This window comes from Bactrocera tryoni, chromosome 3, assembly GCF_016617805.1.
Source record: "Bactrocera tryoni isolate S06 chromosome 3, CSIRO_BtryS06_freeze2, whole genome shotgun sequence".
Classification (NCBI taxonomy): domain Eukaryota; kingdom Metazoa; phylum Arthropoda; class Insecta; order Diptera; family Tephritidae; genus Bactrocera; species Bactrocera tryoni.
Genome location: NC_052501.1, coordinates 26,374,051 through 26,393,061, shown reverse-complemented (window position 1 = coordinate 26,393,061; position 19,011 = coordinate 26,374,051). Strand labels below are relative to the sequence as shown.

The window sequence follows — 19,011 nt, the reverse complement described above, 5'->3', positions numbered from 1 at the left end:
CCAGCGTGAAAAGGAGCGCGGATCTCATATTTCCTACATGTTTCGTCTGCCTTTCGCTGCCGGTGCCGTCTTCAGCGCCTCCATGCTGGACACGCTGCTCTACCAGGCGTTCGTCAAGGACTATGTGATCACATTTGTGCGTCTGCTGTTGGGCATCGATCAGGCGCCGGGCAGCGGTTTTCTGACATCGGTAAGTAGACAATGTGAAGATAAATGTAAACTGATTGGCAGGCCAAAAAAATTTCATTCTCAATAATCAAAACATGTTAACATACTATATGAGTGCATCGGAGAGAAATGAGCTTCTTCATATATGAATTGTATCATCGACGGTTAGGTAGAAGTTTTGTAAAGAAAAATTGTGTCAGAAACTCTCTATAAACAACAGTTTGTTGCTGCAGCCAAACCACTGCCACTGCGACTTTCAAACAGAAACGATTGTCAGCAAAATAATAGTGGATCTACTTCCCGCGAGTGCAGCTTCTTTTAAAGACATTCCCTCCGATGATTAGTCAAAGAGTACATTCTTCTTTCTAACTGGCGTAGGCACCGCTTACGTGGTTTTAGCCGAATTAAGAACAGCGCCCCAGCCGTTCTTCCGTTCGCTGTTTGACTTCAATTCGAGATACCAAGCGCTGGCAGGTCCTTCTCCATCTGACCGCTCCCACGGAGTGGAGATCTTTCTCTGCTTCCATCAAAAGGTACTGAATTGAATACCTTCAAAACTGGAGTGTTGCCTTCCATCCATAAAAAATAACATAGCCAGCGCGGCTGTATATCTCGTACAGCTCATCGTCCCATCGACTGTGATATTCGACGCTGCAAAAGCGGCAAACCTTTCGTTCGCCCACTCCTAACACCGACTCATCAGTTGTTGTAACTTTCCATGCGTCTGTGCTATTTAGCAGGACGGCAATGATGAGGGACTTGTAGAGTTTGGTCTTTGTTCGTCGATAGAGATCTTTACTTTTCAAAAGCCTACTCAATCCAAGGTAGAACCTGTTGACAAGAGTGATTCTGCGTGAGATTTCTACGCTGATATTCTTGTTGATGTTAATACTGGTTCCTAGATAGACGAAATTATCTACGACTTCAAAATTATGACTGTCAACAGTTACATGTGAGCTAAGTCGAGAAAGCGATGACTGTTCTTTTGATGGCAGTAGATATTTTGCTTTGCCCTCGATGACAATCAGATCCAATCACATGTATGTTCTCCAGAAATAGATTAAAGAAACTATGGGAAAGGGAACTCCTTGTCTGAAAACACTCCAGGTATCGAACGGCTCGGAGAGATCCTTCCCGGTCCTGACGGAGCTGTTCGTGTTGCTCAAAGTCAGTTTTCACAGCCGTGCCTCCTTCTTTATTGGTGCAAACACCGCTTATATGGCTGAATTGCATTCAGCTCTCTCACAATTGCATGGGTGTATGGCTGTGGTAGCGTCGTTGAAAATCGTTCTGTTGATAATCGTGAAAGGAAGAACACTCGCGTCGCATTAACATCAAACAGGAAACGACTCAGAGCTTCGCAGATTTCTTGGGGTTTAATATTAAAGATCTGAGTTTCGGTAAGCATATTCTATCACCAGCACTTACGCGATTCCCATATCCTTCTGGTCTAGATCGCAATAGATATATATGAATCCATTTGGTCTGAAAAAAATTTGTCACAGTACTTTCTTCAGAACTTTTCCTCTTTTGAAAGACTAAAGTCGAACTATCTTGGGATTCATTCCTTCAGTCATCCGGGCGAGTGGGAATCTAACTTAGTTTCGTTAACATAAGCTCAAAGCACTTAGTCGATATTTGATATTTTAGGGATGTATGAAGATCCATTTTTAGGAGATTTCTGGTATTACAAAGTACCCAATTTAGAAATATCTGAGTGAAAGCCCTGGTGAATTTGCTTTAAAAAACTTATTCTTTTTTCTTGACACAGATGCGCATCACAAAAGACGACATGTGGATACGCACCTATGGTCGTTTGTATCAGAAACTCTGCTCGACGACTTGCGAAATACCGATCGGCATTTATCGTACTCAGGACACATCGAATACGGAAGCGTCACATGTGAGTAATTCACCTGTAGAGAAGTGGGGACCGTTTTCCGCTTTTGGAAAGCACTGTGTGCGCTTGCGACCATCGGTGAGTCCATAACGAAGCAACAACAAAGAATAATCTAATGCAAAAAAAATGTCAAAATTTAAAAATTCAAAGTGACTTTAATTAACAAATACTACTTATAACTATTACTTACTACTTGCTTAATTACAACATAATAACTTGAATGAGTAATGATGAGCACCCTTTAAATACTACTAACATACATACATGCATACATTCTTACATACAACCTACTAGCATTAAACAACTATCAATATAGAGATAATTTTTGTTTTGATTACAATAGATCTGTATTGATATACTTTTTGAATACCTACATAGCCTCTCACCAAAACGTAACCTTAAAATAGCACCAAAGAAGAAATTTTATGCTACACAACTTTAGTTTAGTAAAGGTACCTTTTTAGAATAGGTCTTTACGATAGATGAGTGAACTGTTGGTGCTATATCGAATGTTGCCTATAAAAGATTTACAGGAATATTTTGCCTCATTTCTCGCACTTATTTCTCAATAACTAAGTTTCTTAAGTTTAGCTGCTGCATTGTGAAGAATTTATAGTTACTAAGATTATCGCCTTTCTGGTTCTTGAGTAGATAATTAAAATAGTTTCTACGTTAAATGTTGCGAAAGCTCTCGGTGAAATGTCCAAAAGCTGGACCCTTTTGATTATTGGAAACAATTCCTTAAGAAATAGTCGCGAAGTTTTCTAATAACAGTTAGATTACATAGAAAAAAAAATAATAGAAAAAAGCTTTTTGTTAGTATGAGTATATGCTTTAGGAATCTATGGCTGTATCTCTAAAGTATTAATATTGATAAGTCATATTTCATTTAAATGTTCCAGAAACTGCCTCTTAATTGATTCCAAACTTGTACTAGAGCGGCAATACGCTTTGTGACAGATATTTTATCGGGAATTTTCGTCACAGTAAATACGTTGAATCCGTTTCTGCGGCACTTTCAACTGACAGCTCTTCCACGGAACCACCTGATTAAGTACTACTTCATGGAAGTGATAAGACATGTCACAGTCTGATGGACGCCTAATCAAATCTCAGTTTTGTCATGATTGAGGCTGCCGCTTCGCTGACAGCTTGCCATGTCTCAGTGGACTAACACATGAATGACGTCAAATTTTCCACCGAGTGTAGTTTTGAGATTTTCTCTTGTACTTATAAAGCGTGGGCAATAAATGAATACTTGCTCAGAGTCTTCAAAGCACACTGAACACGTCGGGCGATTCGGATTAATGTCGTGTCGAGCTGGAACCTGAACAAGTAGCTCTTAAAGCAACCATGTTCACTTAGTATTTGGGTTAGGTGGAAATCCAGGTCCTCATGTCGCCTGTCGATACCTGAATGGTTGCCTAGTATCAGTCTGTGGATCCACCGTTCTTTGAGCATGGTTTTGCTGCCACCATATTGTTAATCGTTTGACTCTCTCTTCTCTTTTGTCTCCTATGTACTGCTCTGATAATTTGTATACTCGCACGCATCATACTGCCTATTACTTCAGAAGAGTCACTTGATATTGTTTAAGGATTTTTTTTCGCTTTGCCTGCAATGTATTGTAAAGAAAAGCGTGTTTTATTGGACATGTGGTTTGTATAAACATAAGGGTTTGCGCCTGGGCAAATGACCGCCGATGCTGCCTTGAATATAATGTATTACTACTGAAAGGCACAATTTTTGGCCACTTTTTTACGGCTATAGGAACCGTATGTCAGTAATAACCCGCCGAATATACAAGTATTCGTCCAAGACGTCAATCGTCTCGAACTTGTTTGCGTAAACAAGCGAATTCACATAATCACACAAAAAATGATTCAGCAGTGGTAAATGCCATGATTTTGGAGCCCATACCCCAGGCCCACGACGTGAGATAATGCGCTCACCAAAAGCTTCCTTCAATAAATTGACTGCTTCGTTGGCTTTATTGCATGGAGCGTCGCGCTGTTGGAACCTAAGGTCGTCCACATCAGCATCCTCCAATTCAGGCACGAAAAAGTCATTAATCATGGCATTATGGTCTTTCCCAATCCCAGCATTATCGCCGGTTTAATATTTTGAATAAATATGACCCAATGATTCCCTCTACCATAGAACAGTCCGGACGGTGTGCACGCCATTCTGGCCTTAGCTCTTTCACGCTCTTATACTATCCCACACTAGTTTCGATTCGGTCATAAACGGGACTACATATGTTATCTGATGTCACTCGTTCCATTATCAATTTCTTTAATCTTTTGATAACGCCGACAGAGAAAGAAGATATACAGCGTGTTTTCTCCGCTGCTGTCTCATAATTTACAATTCGTCCCATCGTCATTGCTATATTTGTATAGTTACTCTCTCAAAAAATCTTTTTCTCCATGGTTCCTATCTAACCATGCTTGTACACTATTAATTAGCCTGTAAGTCCATCTTCCCGTTGTGTTTGCATCCCATCGTTTTGTCATTCATTGAGTCTTCTTTGCCTCTCATCTTTCCGCTCTTCCACCGTTAATCGCCTGCCCGGTCTTGTGGACCTGTCGTATACTCTTTTAAGCACTTCCGTGTAATTTTGATATCGCATCGAGAACATCTCTCATGCTATGTTGATAGATCACTGGGGTGGGCACATTGTCTCAAACAGCCTTTTAATCGCAACCGCTAGTTCAGTCACAAAGTCTCCACGAGGTTGGATCGCCTTTGCTAGAGAAGTAGTGCCGCCCAATGCTGGTGGTAATGATCTCGCTCTCAAAGGTTTGTCAACACTACAATTTTTATCGAGGGCCTACCTAGTTTTGGAGCCCTCTTAAAGCGTATGTTTCCACAATCGTCGCCTTTTGGGAAGAGTTAAGCACTTTATTATCATCATCGCTCAAATGTTGCTGCTGTTTTTGTCATTACTTTTATTTCTCAAGTTAATCTCCATATGTTGGTTTTTACCAGCGCATCGTGTGCAGGTGGGCGGGTGGCCGGTTCCGAAATAGACAGGAACGGGTATACCCTCGGGAACACTGCCCCTATCCCAGTTCCCTGAGACCTTCCTTATTTTTTGTTGCAAGAGGAGATCCTACTTAAAAAAAATTTATTGTACTGCGGATACTTAATTAAAATAAGTTCTTATCCAAGTGTATATTCATGCTAAGAAGAAGTAGAACCCCAACACATTTAGCGCCCTGAAAGTTAGCTAAGTAGATTTCGAAAGCTAAGACAAAGTTCAAACACTCTTCTGACGCGTGGAGAAAAGAGAATTCCAGTGAAGTGACTACCTAGCGTCATATTGCTCTTGTCATACTACTTTCTCTCTCTCTCGCTCCCTCCACAATGTGAAAAACGTATGTTGAAATCTTTTTCAAGTTAGTAATATGGCTTGCCCGAATAATGAAGTGCTTTAGGAGTAAAGTATTAGTTATTAGTTAGCTGCGTAATGTCTCGAATACAAATACTAGCAATAGAAAACAAAAACCTGCACACTAACAAAAATTATTTCTTAATTGCATTTTGCCTTAGTTTTACTAAATATATTTTTTTACATATTTTAAAAATATTTCAAAATAGTTTAAATAGTTTCTTTTCCATACTATTTGATTGATTTGAATAATTTTTTTAACTTTACCAAAACTCCAAAAAGCATTTAATGTAACACGAAGCAAAGCCAGCAAAAACGCCAACTAAAATACTTTTTGCTTGTATTTTCTCGTAGTTTATATACATACATATTCATATGGCTGTAACTTATTTTCGAAAAATTAAACAAAATAACTCCACTGTGCTGCGCTAGCTCAATGATCCTTGTGACTTTAGCCAAACTTACAAACTTTTCCTGACTTTACTAAATCGCCACTTTTAACTACTTTCCATTACATATTTTTGAAAACTTTCAATTACTTGGAAATATTTATAAAGTTTTTGTATGAGACTTTGAGATTTTTATATTTAGCGGTATGGTTTGATAAATATATTTATATATATATATATATATATACCATATATGAATAACAATTAGCTGACTTTTATCGAAAATATATATTAACATACATATGTATATACAAGACTGCATTTTTCTATAAGAAATGTAAACATATATTTAAAAAGAAATATCTCAAATGCTTTTTTGAAAAAAAATCTAGCAACCGAAACTGTTGTGATGTTACAGTTATTATGTTTTTTTATTTCATAAATATGAGTTAATAATATTTTTACCAATTTTGCTTACAATTGGATATTTTTCGAAAATACCCACAATTTTTTTTTCGTAATTTGAATTTTTCGAAAATTTTATTAATTGAAAATTTTTGTATCAAAATTCTGAAATATATTTTCAATTTTCTTCAAGATTTTAATCTTTTTCTTTAGTTTTAGCACCAAGCGATCGAACTTTTTCGAAATTCGAGTTTTTCCAAAATTTTACTAATTAAATTGTTTCAAGCCGAAGTAATATTTTTTTATTTTCCTCCTAAATTTTAATTTTTTTAGCAATATTGTTCACAAGTGGTTAATTTTATTTCGAAAGTGCCCACAACTTTGTAATTATTTTTTGTAATTTGAGTTTTTTCGAAAATTTTATTAATTGTAAATTTTTGTATCAAAATTCTGAAATATATTTTAAATTTTCTCCAAAATTTCCACTTTTTTCTTACACAAGTAGTTGAATTTGTTGTCGAACTTCGAAATTTTAATTTTTTCGGAATTTTAATTATTTGTAAATTTTTATATCAAAATTCTGTAATATATTTTTAATTTTCTCCAAGATTTCCACTTTTTTTATTTTCTTGAACATCTTCTTTGATATCGAAATTTTTGTGTAATCTTAATAATTAAAAATTCGTATTTTTAAATAAAGTAATATTTTTTTAAATTCTCTCCAAATTTTAGTTTATAATTTTTTTTTAAATTGACTCATTTAAATTTTTTTTCCAAGTGCGAAACTTTTTCGAAGTATTGCTAGGTAGAAATTTTTATTTCAAAATTCTGTAATACATTTTAAATTTTGTGCAGTTTTTTGTTATTAATTTTACGCACAAGTAGTTGAATTTTAATCGAAATTCGAATTTTTTTCGAAATTTTACTAACTAAAAATATTCGCTACAAAACGTTGTAATATATATTTTAAATTTTCCCTTAAATTTTCATTTTTCTTTAACAATTTAGCCCAAAAGTAGTTGAATATCCTCTACAATGATCGAAATTTTTTCGAAATTTTATTAACTAATAATTTAAATTTAAATTTATTTTTTAAGCTGGTTTAATTTAGTTCGAAGTTCGATTTTTTTGGAAGTATTCATAACTAAAAATTTTTATTTCAAAATTTGTAATTTGATTTTTTTCTAAATTTTATCTAAATTTTAAAATTTTCGAAGAATTTTGTCCGCATCTGTTTTTTTCGCGTTCGAACTTTTTTTCAAAACTTTTTTATTTGGAAGTTTTAATTTCAAAACTTTGTAATATATTTTTAATATATGTAAGGTTTGCATCTTTTTTGGAATTTTGACCTAAACTGATAAATTTTTTTTCCAAAATTCGAAATTTTATTGAATAAGCGTCAATTTTATTTCGAAATGCTTTAATATACCTTTAATTATCTTGTAAATTTTATTTTATTTTTTAACAAGTTTGCCGAAAACTAGTTGAATTTTTTTCGAAGTTTAACATTTTTTCGAAATATTATTATTCGAAATTTTTAATCCAAAATTCTGTAATACGTTCATAATTTTCTTCAATTTTGCAATTTTTAAATTAATAATTTTTCCTATAGCGGGTTAAATTTGTTTTCGAATTTCGATTTTTTTTTTTTTTGAATATTATTGACTTACAATTTTTATTTTAAAATTCCTTAGTATATTTTTAATTTTATTTCTAAGTTTGAAATTTTCTTTACAATTTCTGCCACAACTGGTTGATTTTTTTCGAAGTTCGAAATTTATTATTAATTAAATTTTTTGATATCAAATTTTATAATAAATTCTTAATTTTTCTTTTAATTACCAATTCCTGATTAATCATTTTGAATAAGACGGGTTAAACTTTTTTTCGAAATTCGAATCTTTTTATTTCGAAAATTTATATATTTTAATTTAAACTTTTTATTTTGGAAGTTTTTTTCGCAATATTTCCCACAACTGGTTGAGTTTTTTTTTCGAAATTCGAATTATTTTTCAGAATTTTTTTAATTAGAATCCATGATTTTGAAAGTCTGTAATATATTTTAAAATTTTCAATTCTTCAATCCACAACTGGAAAATTTCTTGTCGGTATTCGAATTTTGTTTTAAAATTTTTTTAATCAAATTTTTTTTTTCAAAATTCTGTGATATATATTTTTCTGAATTTTAAATTTATTTTAACAAATGTTTCCACAGCTGTTCGAAATTATTTTTCAAAAATTATATTTGATTTGCAAAATTTTGCGCAGCATTCTAAAAGCACGCTTCTGGCGTTTCTTACACACACATAAACTATTTCTACTTACTATTTTTGTACATAAATACGTATGTACATATGTACGAATGACTTTACATACATATGTAATATATGGACATACATATCTATATTGCATCTCGCCTTAAACTTGCCGATTACCATTCGCAACACATAAAACAACACAAGCAAGGAATAACGGTGATAGGAAAACAAATGTTTATGATTTGTTTTTTTTCTTTAAATAAAAAATATGAATTAGTGGCTTACATATTATTAATAAAAAAATTACAAAAAATATTTAATATAAAAATTAAACAAAACATTTAAAAATATTCAAAAAAATATAAAACATTTTAAAAATAAAAAAAAACAAAAAAAAGTTGATTCATCAGCTTATAAAGCGAGCAAGGATTTGAAAATAATTAAAACAAATTCTTTAAGTAAAAATGTATATTGGACTTGACCCGAAACTTGCGCACACGCACGCAGTGAGTCTCTCTTACTCTCTCTTTCTTTGTTTTAACAAATGCCATTGCGTATTTTGTAAATAATTTAAAGTTATATTTACAACAAATAAAACAACAATATTTACGCTTCTGTTAATTAGTTGTGTTCAATATGGAGTTAACGAATTGTTGGAGAGAAAATTAAAAAAAAATAATAATAAAATAGAAAAACTTTGCATGCACCAAATATTTAGTACCGTTTTAATTGCATGGCCAACCGCAGCATGTTTCACTTGCTTATATGATTTTCATTAATTTCTTTTTTGAAAATTAATTATTTAAAATATTTTTAAATTTTTGTTTAAATTTTTTTTTTTAATTATTTTTTAATAATTTTTTTTACAATTTTTTAAGCATTTTTTTTTTAAATTAATTTTATGTTGTTTCGAAATTCAAGTAAAAATTCTAACATTTTTAAAATTTTTCTATAAAAGTACCATCGTGTATATATTTTTTTTTATTTATAAATACTTTCAAGTTTTTTTAAATAATTTGTTTTCTCTTACACCAACCACAATTTAAAAAATTAAATATTTTTAACATATATTCAAAAAATAACTTCTTACTTTTTATTTTTAAAATATAATTTATAAATTGGCGTAGTTGGAATTGCTTTTTAGATCAAACTCAAAAACAAAGAATGTCCTTACTGTAATACAATGTAGATATTATTTAAATTAGACGTTGCCTGGTAGAAGAAAGTTACTTAGTTGAACATACATACATACATAGTGATTCATCAGACGATTCAACAAACATTCCACACCGCATACATTCAATATAAAATATATATGTAATTCAAATCAATCATTACTAAAGGTTTATTGTTCTATGAAACAAACTCGAAACAAAGAATACAATAATAAAATTTTTTGTGTATAACATCGTATCACATTCTATATTCCACTTTATGTCGATCATTCATATACAGTACGTCTCATCATATGCTTCCATTCCACCCGATTCCACTTGATTGTTCCGCATTACAATCTCCTACCTTATGTCATTTCACTTTTCATCCCATTATAATCTTTCTTCTTTTTCTGCATTTTTGTAAAATCAGTTTACAAACTCTGTTCTTCCCTATTACTCTTTCCATTTATTTTCCTCCGCTTTCATTTGTTAAATTTGGCAATATTATTGTACATATGTGGCGTTCTATATCAGGTCTCTCCGTTGTCGCACGATTTTAGACCCATTCCCTTTCTGTCCTTATTGTGTCATACCTCCTTACTGTGTCATTCCTTTTTCATACTAGCCTCTCCATTTCATTACTATCCGTTTCTCTTCCACTGAATTTTTAATTCTAACCGCTGTTTCCTTATTTTTTCCTCCAAAATTTCTATAGAATATTCAATGGCAGTTTCGTTTGACCACCAATATTTTACTCTGCTCTGTTTCAATTCCGTGTTCGTATCCCTCAAATGTCATACTTACTGTTCGTCATATATATATGGTATATCTATGCTTATCATACTCCGAACAGGGCATATTAAGATTGCCACGACGTTTACAACATCCAAAAAAAACGTCGGAGATCTTTTTTTTAAACTAAAATTGCGAAAGAACATTCTTTGGCATTTATTTTTGGAAGTTTTTCTCTTTCAAATGTTGTTCGCGGAAACGTCTCAGATGGTCTATTCGTTGAGCCCTATTTTTGATCACTCATTCGAGCAATTCGACTGGTAACTGGCGTATGACACGCGTGATGTTTTGTTCCAAGACCTGATTCGAAGCGGGATTGTCCACATTGACCTTAGACATTACATATCCCAACAGGATACGTCTAACGACATAATATCACACGATCTTAGTGGTCAATCGACCGACCTAAAACGTCATATTGTCTGCTCACCGAAGTTTTCTCTCAATAAATCCATTGATTTATGCGATGGGGGGGATAGTGGCGCCGTCTTGTTGAAACCAAATGTAGCCGAGAACGCTATAGTCGGCTATCATGGCGCTATAACTACCGCCATTGACGATTCCGTTGTCACCGGCATCATTTTTGAAAAACTATGGACCGACCCAAAAACCACACTAAGTCGTTATATTTTCTGAATGAAATGACTGCCTTTATATCTCTTCAATTTTGGTTGTTCACATATGTATCTATTGAGTCAAAAATGCGCCTCATCGCTGAAAAATTTTTGGATCGAAAACGTCGGATCTTCTCGGAACTTTTTCAGAGCCCACAGAGGAAAGCGATGTCGCTTAGGACGAAAGAGTGGCTTCAGTTCTTGCACAAGCTCTATTTTATACATCAGTCCGAGTTACTGCGAACGGCACAGAATGAATTCTTCACGGTCTTCGTGTATATTCTCAGCTTCGACTATTTACAAAAGTACATCTACTGGGATCACCCGTTAATACCTAAGCTTTCGAAATATCGATCTGGATATGTCCTTAAACTTCCAACACAGTGCTCTTCTGGCGGAACAGAAAATATAGGACAACTATAGCATAGCTGTCATAAAAACTAGCAGATCAAACTAAAATCATTGTATGGAAAACGTTTTTATTTGACAAGGGTTATTTGCGAAATACGGCAAAATATCCGAAGAAATTGTTCAGTTCGGTTTACTATTGCGTATAGCTGCTATACATTCTTTCAATCTCAGTTTATAATTTCCTTCCATACTGTTCCAAGGGACTCTTATTCATTTGATATATAGCTCATCCATTCCATATTTCGATAATTTCTTTAGAATTTCATTTTATATCACTTTAGCCATTCCTTTTTCTTTTTAATGTGTTTCCAAAAAAATACTCAAAATGTTGCCCTTTTTCAAGTAACCTGACTACTTTGTTATATTACTCACTCATGAAAAATATCCACTTGAATTTATAAAATCACTGTGAACATATTAATTCCTAAGAACTAACTTTTTCAAACTACCAAATCAAAAACATCTTAGTATCACATACACTTCTTTGGCCATTTCAAAGGTAGCAAAATTTGTCAACGAATAAATGGCTTCTATAATTCGCCATTAAATATGTTAGATCTCGAATGAAGTTGTCATGATGATCGAACGTCATCATTAGCACTTATCAAAGCTTAATGGCATCCAGAGTGAGATTCAATCCTATCGCTAGATCGATGTTCTTCATGTAAATATTATCCGATGAATCAACGCTACTTTTTGTTTAACCTTTCTGGTTCTCTGAAAGAGTTTAAAGCCTGTTTAAAATCAATAATATTTGATAACTTCCTTGGCATACATATGGTACATATACATATGTATGTATGTGCGAGAATTTTTCTGAAATATTTTCTTTAAAACTAGGACAAAACGTTCTGTTTGAAAAGAAAAATTTTTTGTTAATACTGGCTTGTTTTCCAAATTCCTTCCCGGCGTCATAAAACCGAAACAAAACTTTTTGTATATCTTAATGTCTTTTTACTACTTTTTCTAAGTAATAATCTAATACAAAAAATATTCTTATTACTTTCAACAATGTTCCCCAAAACTATTCAAAAATAATCCAAAAAATATCCCCTTAAAAATCCGCTATGCATGTCTACTTTATTTTGTACCTATGTGTGTGTGTGCATATGTATATGGTATGCATATTTACAACAAAAACGATACTCTATTTACTTATTTTTTTTTTTAATTTTAATAATAAAAGCACATTTGTTTTATTAAGAACACGAACTACATATTTTATGAAAGAATGGAATTGAAACTCAATTAAAAATTCATTTTGTATCTAACATTTGCATTACTGCTACAAAAAAACCACATTTCCACAATAAAATAAAACACACGCTCATGTGTAACTACTACAAATCGCCCAAACCGACAAAACGACCAATCGCCCACGTGAACGGTACCGGTACAGTACGACGAAGAAGCGGGTACACCCGATTCGACGAAGGACAGCAGCGAAGTCCTTCGTGGCGTTACCTACCGACCACCATCGGCCTCTGGTCATCATCATCAAAGCCATCCATCACAACACAAGTCGACCACCTGTCTGGGTGGCTGTTCGGAACGGAAGGGTTCATCAGTAAGTACAAAACGTATAATTAAAACACGATTAGCAAAAAAAAATCCCGATCACAGAATTGTGTAAATTGCACATTATGCCAAGCGCCCTGAACGCCTAGATGTATGCCTGCAGGTATTTACTCGTTTTTGTGTGTGTTTAAGTGTTAGACTGTAAGCTATAAGTTTTTATGGAGAAAACGAAAAATACATTTTTATATTTTACATTTTATTTTGTTGTAGTAAAAACTGGTTCAGAAGATGAAAAAATAACAAAATATCTTCATCAGTTGAAATTTTGAAAACATTTTCACCCTTATATTTATACAATACTGAGTATGAGTCGTCATGATCAAAAACTTCATAGTTTACCTTCACGAAGTTATTTCTATTTACCAACATTTTGACTAAATTTTATTTTCGGAAAAGCATCAAATTGCTAACCGCAATATGGCGGCTTCGTAAGTTTAACTTTAAACTAAGATCCATAGTACATTCTCCAAAACAAAACAAAGTCGCAATGATCCGATTTCACCCATCTAAGTGAATTTCATCTGGTAGCGCAACGGTTCGAATCTTCCTCCTGGAATGTCGCCAGATCAAGGCAAAAATAAAATCGAATCTCAAACCTAAGCAGAGAAGTGAAAGATTCTGGTCTTTTTTGTCGATACATAGTAGTCTAAGTGTAACCCCGCCATGCGATCAGCCATTTTACCTGACCTAACCTATTGTTTTACTACTAGATAGCAGGGCTTCGCGAAATCTTGGCTTGGCCAGCGCTGGACCACCATCGGTACATGCAATGTCGCGAAAGCATCGCGATCGATCGCAAGGGATCTAATGATCTCATTGCCCTCAGTAAGGCTAGTCTCTCCGTACTTTCGAGGCTTTTAACAGGCCATTGCCCTATTAGCGTCCACGCAGCAACAGTGGGCATCTTACCAGTAGCCATCTAAAAAAGATGTGTGGCAGAAGATGCGGTGGACACAACTCAACACTTACTTCTAGACAGTCCCGCGTTTGGAAGGTCAAGACTTAAACACTTGGGAGCGCATTCCTTCAGATATCCCACCGGGCTGGCGGGAATGGAAATTAAACGCCTGTGCAAATATACTATTTGCATTGACTACTAAGCGGTTTACTAATTTATAAGTTCGAAGACATGAGTTTTTCCTTTCTATGGCCTCATAAAAGACTACATATAGTAGTCCACGTGCCATCTTTTATCAGCCTTCTAACCTAACAATAAGTTTGACCAGCCTCTAAGTAGAAACAGATAAATCAATAGAGCTTTCAAAGATCGTAAAGAACTTCTTCAGATGCGAACGAAAAGCTCTTCAATCAGATGTCATCCCCTTGAGAATAGCTAGCGTAGCAGTTCAACAACCACAATAATTTTTGCTTTGGCGATATTTCTGACAAAAATTATAAAAATGTACAAAAGTTTAATTTACAAAATCTAAAATCGATATTACTGCACATCCGAAAAGAAGAATGAGTCACGCCGATGTCAATTTTTCTGATAATTGCTGTCATCTACAGCTATATGTATCCTACCTATCCTGAGTCAAGAACTGCCTTTGACTTTATGCCACGGATAACTCGCGTAAAGCAAAGTTTTTGTGATCTCAAAGTCTTCAACGACTGTTTTATGTTTCTTCAGTAAAGGGTATTTTTTTTAATGTGGTTTTCGTGAAGCAATAAAACGCATATAATTTAAGGTTATTGCTAAGAATTTAGATTTATTATAAACAAAAGGTTTACCGTTACATTTGGGCAAGGAACCGTCGCGGCTGGTCGAATATACACAAAATGTTCAATTTTGACCACATTTCGTAGCCATTGGAGCCGTATTTCAGCAACAACAAGTCGAATATTCTCTTCAAAGGCGTCACTGGATGTATTGATTGCCGCGCCATCTTGTTGGAAACTAAGGCCACTGTTAGAAATATGAACCAATGATTCCCTCTACCCATTCAACTAAGTGAGCTTTATCGCTGAACACAATTTTCTTGTGAAAATTGGGATCGGTAACCATCTCGTTTTGGACCATTCACCGAACGGGAAACGGCTTTGGTTGATCGTTTGGCATCAATTCTTGTACGAGTTGAATTTTGTAAGCCCGCAAACCTACATCCTTCTGCAACATCTTCCACAAAGTGCCCGATGATTCCACCGGCCCACAAACCACACCAAACCATTGTTTTTTCTAGATGAAAAGGCAGCTCTTGAATCCTTTCAAGTTGTTCTTTGTCCCAAATGCGGCAATTTTGCTTATACATATATACATATCCGTTGAGGCAGAAATGGGCCTAATAGCTGAACAAAATATGTCTCGAAAATGACGGAACTTTTCTAGAACCCATAGAGCGAAGCGTTGTCGCTGGGGAATGTCGAGCGGCTTCAGTTCCTGAACAAGCAGTTTTGTACCCTTTTAATTTCAACGTAAAATGTGCCAGTCGTTCCATATATCAGTCCGAGTGCGCTGCGAATGCCGCCGAATTGACTATCCACGGTCTTCGTGTATGCTTTCAGCTACGGCTGCTATATTTTCTTTATTAAATGCTGCACGTGGTCTATTCGGTTGAATTTTATCCAATGTTGTATGCTGGGTCTCAAGATGGGTGATGATCTTGCGAATAGTACGCTCAGTAGACCGATTATATTGACCATAAGTTGAGCAAAATGCGCGAAATAATGTGTTTACAGAACGTAATTTACGTAACCAAGTTGAACGATTTGTAAACACTGTTCAGGCGTAAGTCTTTCCATGATAAAATGCGAAACAATACTTAACAAAAATAACATGAAAGCTGGAGAGGACTCTCGTGTGATCTGTCAAAAAAAAGGCTGTTGAAATAAATACCTCTACTTGGACCAACCGATAATATAACTGAAACGACACGGTACTTTTTAAGTCCAAAGTGGAACTTCTCAGGTTTCAAAGGTTGACATTAAATAACGCAACTGTCTAAAAACTGGAAAATTGTTGGTAATCAAACACATACCACTAAGCTCTTTTACTTTTACAATATGTGTAAAAAAAATTATTATTTAATATAAAAAGGTAGGTATTGACTATTTTTTGAACAATATAATATGCCTCTAAAATATTATAAAACAATATAAAAACTAAAAATAAAACATATTCTGTATGAGTTCCAACGCTTTGAATTGCAACTAGACTAGATAGTTATATCTAATAGGCTAAAGCACTATGTATATAAACAAAACTCTCCAAAAATATGCATAATATATATAAAATAGAATTATTGCTCGATTTATGCAACTAGAATTTAAAAGTTACTTAGAAAATGCTCGAAATTCAAATCTCTGCAATGCCACGTACTGTCAAACCGAAATGCTAGATTTATTCGTTCGAGCGCTATTCCGTAGAAAATTCTCTGCATTTTTACTAAATACTCCACAGCAACTCACAATGCGATGCCTTAGTTACTCACTTTATAAACAACAACAACGAACTGCATATGTATTTACTAAGCTCTGTAGCGCTTCTTGTCTCGTATTTGCATCCGAATGTCTATATATATAACGTCCGTAGCTGGAGCACACACCTACTAATACTCGTACAAACGTAGTGTTGCCATCTGATAAAACCGAACTAAGTCGACTAATCGTAAAGCAGTCTTCTATGTTTTTTCAGTACTCGATAAATTTGGCCGATGAGGCGCGCAACAATCATGCGCAACAAATCGAACGCGCCGAGATCGCGAATTTGGTGCGCAGTCGCATGGAGTCGCTGAATCTGCCAACAATCGACTATGACGACGTGAGCGAGAAGCGCAATCATCTATCGTATGTGATAATCAATCCGAGCTGTGATCTGAAGTTGGAGGAGGGCGATGTCATGTAAGTTGCACCAAACGAAGATATCTTTTTGTCATATAGTATATGTAAGTCTCTTCAAAAATATTAAAATATTTCTTTTTACAGCTACTTGGTGCGTCCGTCGCCGTTTTCAGCGCAAAAGACCTTCGAACGTCACAATTCACGCCGCAAATCAAACATATCCTTCTGTTCGAACATCAATTTGGGTGCCGCATGCGGTCCAACCGTTAGTGCCGCGGCCGGTGCGGGTTCGCGTCGTGGCTCCGGCATAGCTGGATTGAATCCGATGCAAATGCAAAGCGTACAGACGTTGGCCGGGTATGGTTCGCCACGCTGCTCGCCGCCCATACAACAAATTAAATCCAATTCTCTTTCTCTACCCGACAGTCCGACGGTTGTTGGCACACAGCGCGGCCGGAGCAATTCATTGCGGGTTGGCTACTATTTATCCATTTATCCATTGGCGTTAAACACACTATTTTGCTTTTCGTTTTCTACTTCCGTTATTTGTTATGTTCTCTCTCTCTGTCGTTGGTCTTACGTATCTCTCGTGTCACGTATCACGTATCTTGTGTTGTGTTTTCATTATATTCGTTTAACACTTAACCTTTCGTATTTTTCACTTTTAACTGTTCACCATCCTCTTTCCTCACCATGTACAGCAAGAACAATTTAATGTTTTCACAGTTTTTTGTTATTTATTAATATTTAATGTTTGATAGTCGTTTTATAGTGGAGGGGGGCTTGACATTTGTTCTGAAATGGGTTGTTTCAAGACGAAAAAAGCATAATCAGATTTATAGCTGTGTTTAATCAATTGTTTTTCGGAAGCTGTAGGAAGCTGTGGAATAATAGGAACATAGGAATGGATTTTCCATTTTCCTCTTTATTATGATATTAGGTATATGAGATTATCTAGAACCGGTAAACCGATATTCAGACCTTTCTACCTTTAACCGTATTTAAACCATCACTAGACCCCTTGTATGTCATTCTTCACACCAAGTTTCAATACTATCACGATCCTTGGACCAAACCAATTTTTTTCTTGAGATTGGTACGTAAGTAAAGGTTTCTCTAAATTTAAAAACTTACTCTGAAACCTTGTAACATATGTCTCATGAAACTTGTCCCAAAAATGTTGGATTGAATATTAGTAATCGATTCTAGCAAAATATCAGAAGAGATAAAGAATAGAGTTTACATCGCAACGTTTCGATCGACCACAACACGAGCGGCGTGACACCAAAAGTTTAAGAGAAAAGCGAGACGCATTTACAGACAAAAAAAAACCCCATAAATTCTACGAAAATATGCGGCGACTAACGGAAGGTTTCAAGACCGAAGCATACTCTTCTAAGACCCAAAATGGCGATCTAGTGGCTGATGTTCAGACCATACTGAAGTTATTGAGGGAACACTTTTTCTGCCTGCTGAACGGCAATGATCTGGCGATGACGATCCAATCCCCCTCGATAACGATGGAATAGATGTTCCATTGCCCGACTATGGTGAGTTTTCCATTGCAATTACCCGTCTCAAGAACAAAAAGGCGACAGGAACCGATGGATTACCAGCCGAGCTATGCAAATACGGCGGCGAAGAACTGACAAAATGCATGCATTTGTTTCTTTGCAAGATTTGGTCGGATGAAAGCATGCCCGACGATTGGGGCCTAAGTGCGGTCTGCACAATCAACAAAAAGGAGGACCTCATAACCTACGCCAATTACCTTATCATTATGGCTTTAGACCTGAAAAATTTATAATCGACCAGATTTTCAACATGCGCCAAATCTTGCAAAAAATACGTGAAAGGAAGATCGTCACACACCACCTCTTCGTCGGTTTTAAAGTCGCCTTTGACAGCAGGATAAGGAACTGCCTCTGTGCCGCTTTGTCCGAACTTGGTATCTCCGCAAAGCTAATTGTGAAGCTCTGAATGGACGTTTAGCAACACCAAAAGCTCCGTCATGATCAGTAGGGACCATTCGATACAAAGCAAGTTTTCCGACAAGGAGATTTCCTATTGTGAAGCTTCTTCAACCAGAATGACACCACTAACAATATCAGCCTTGAATTTAACGCAAAATCACTCTTGGTACTTCGAACTGAGTTGGCAATTGAAAA

The 19,011-nt window shown here is 35.0% G+C and overlaps 1 protein-coding gene across 11 annotated transcripts in view; it reads left to right on the top strand.

Annotated features, from left to right (window-relative positions):
• Window positions 1–19,011, top strand: part of LOC120771486 (potassium channel subfamily T member 2) — an 81,774-nt gene that overhangs the window by 60,217 nt on the left and 2,546 nt on the right. For 2 of the 11 annotated variants that reach the window (XM_040099526.1, XM_040099524.1), the window contains exons 16-20: window positions 5–190; window positions 1,940–2,146; window positions 12,888–13,055; window positions 16,680–16,903; window positions 16,988–17,315. In XM_040099526.1, the coding sequence (XP_039955460.1) occupies window positions 5–190; window positions 1,940–2,146; window positions 12,888–13,055; window positions 16,680–16,903; window positions 16,988–17,315 (1,113 nt within the window). The remainder of the gene's footprint in view (window positions 1–4; window positions 191–1,939; window positions 2,147–12,887; window positions 13,056–16,679; window positions 16,904–16,987; window positions 17,316–19,011) is intronic. The other 9 variants (XM_040099535.1, XM_040099534.1, XM_040099527.1 and 6 more) reach the window with 8 other exon arrangements.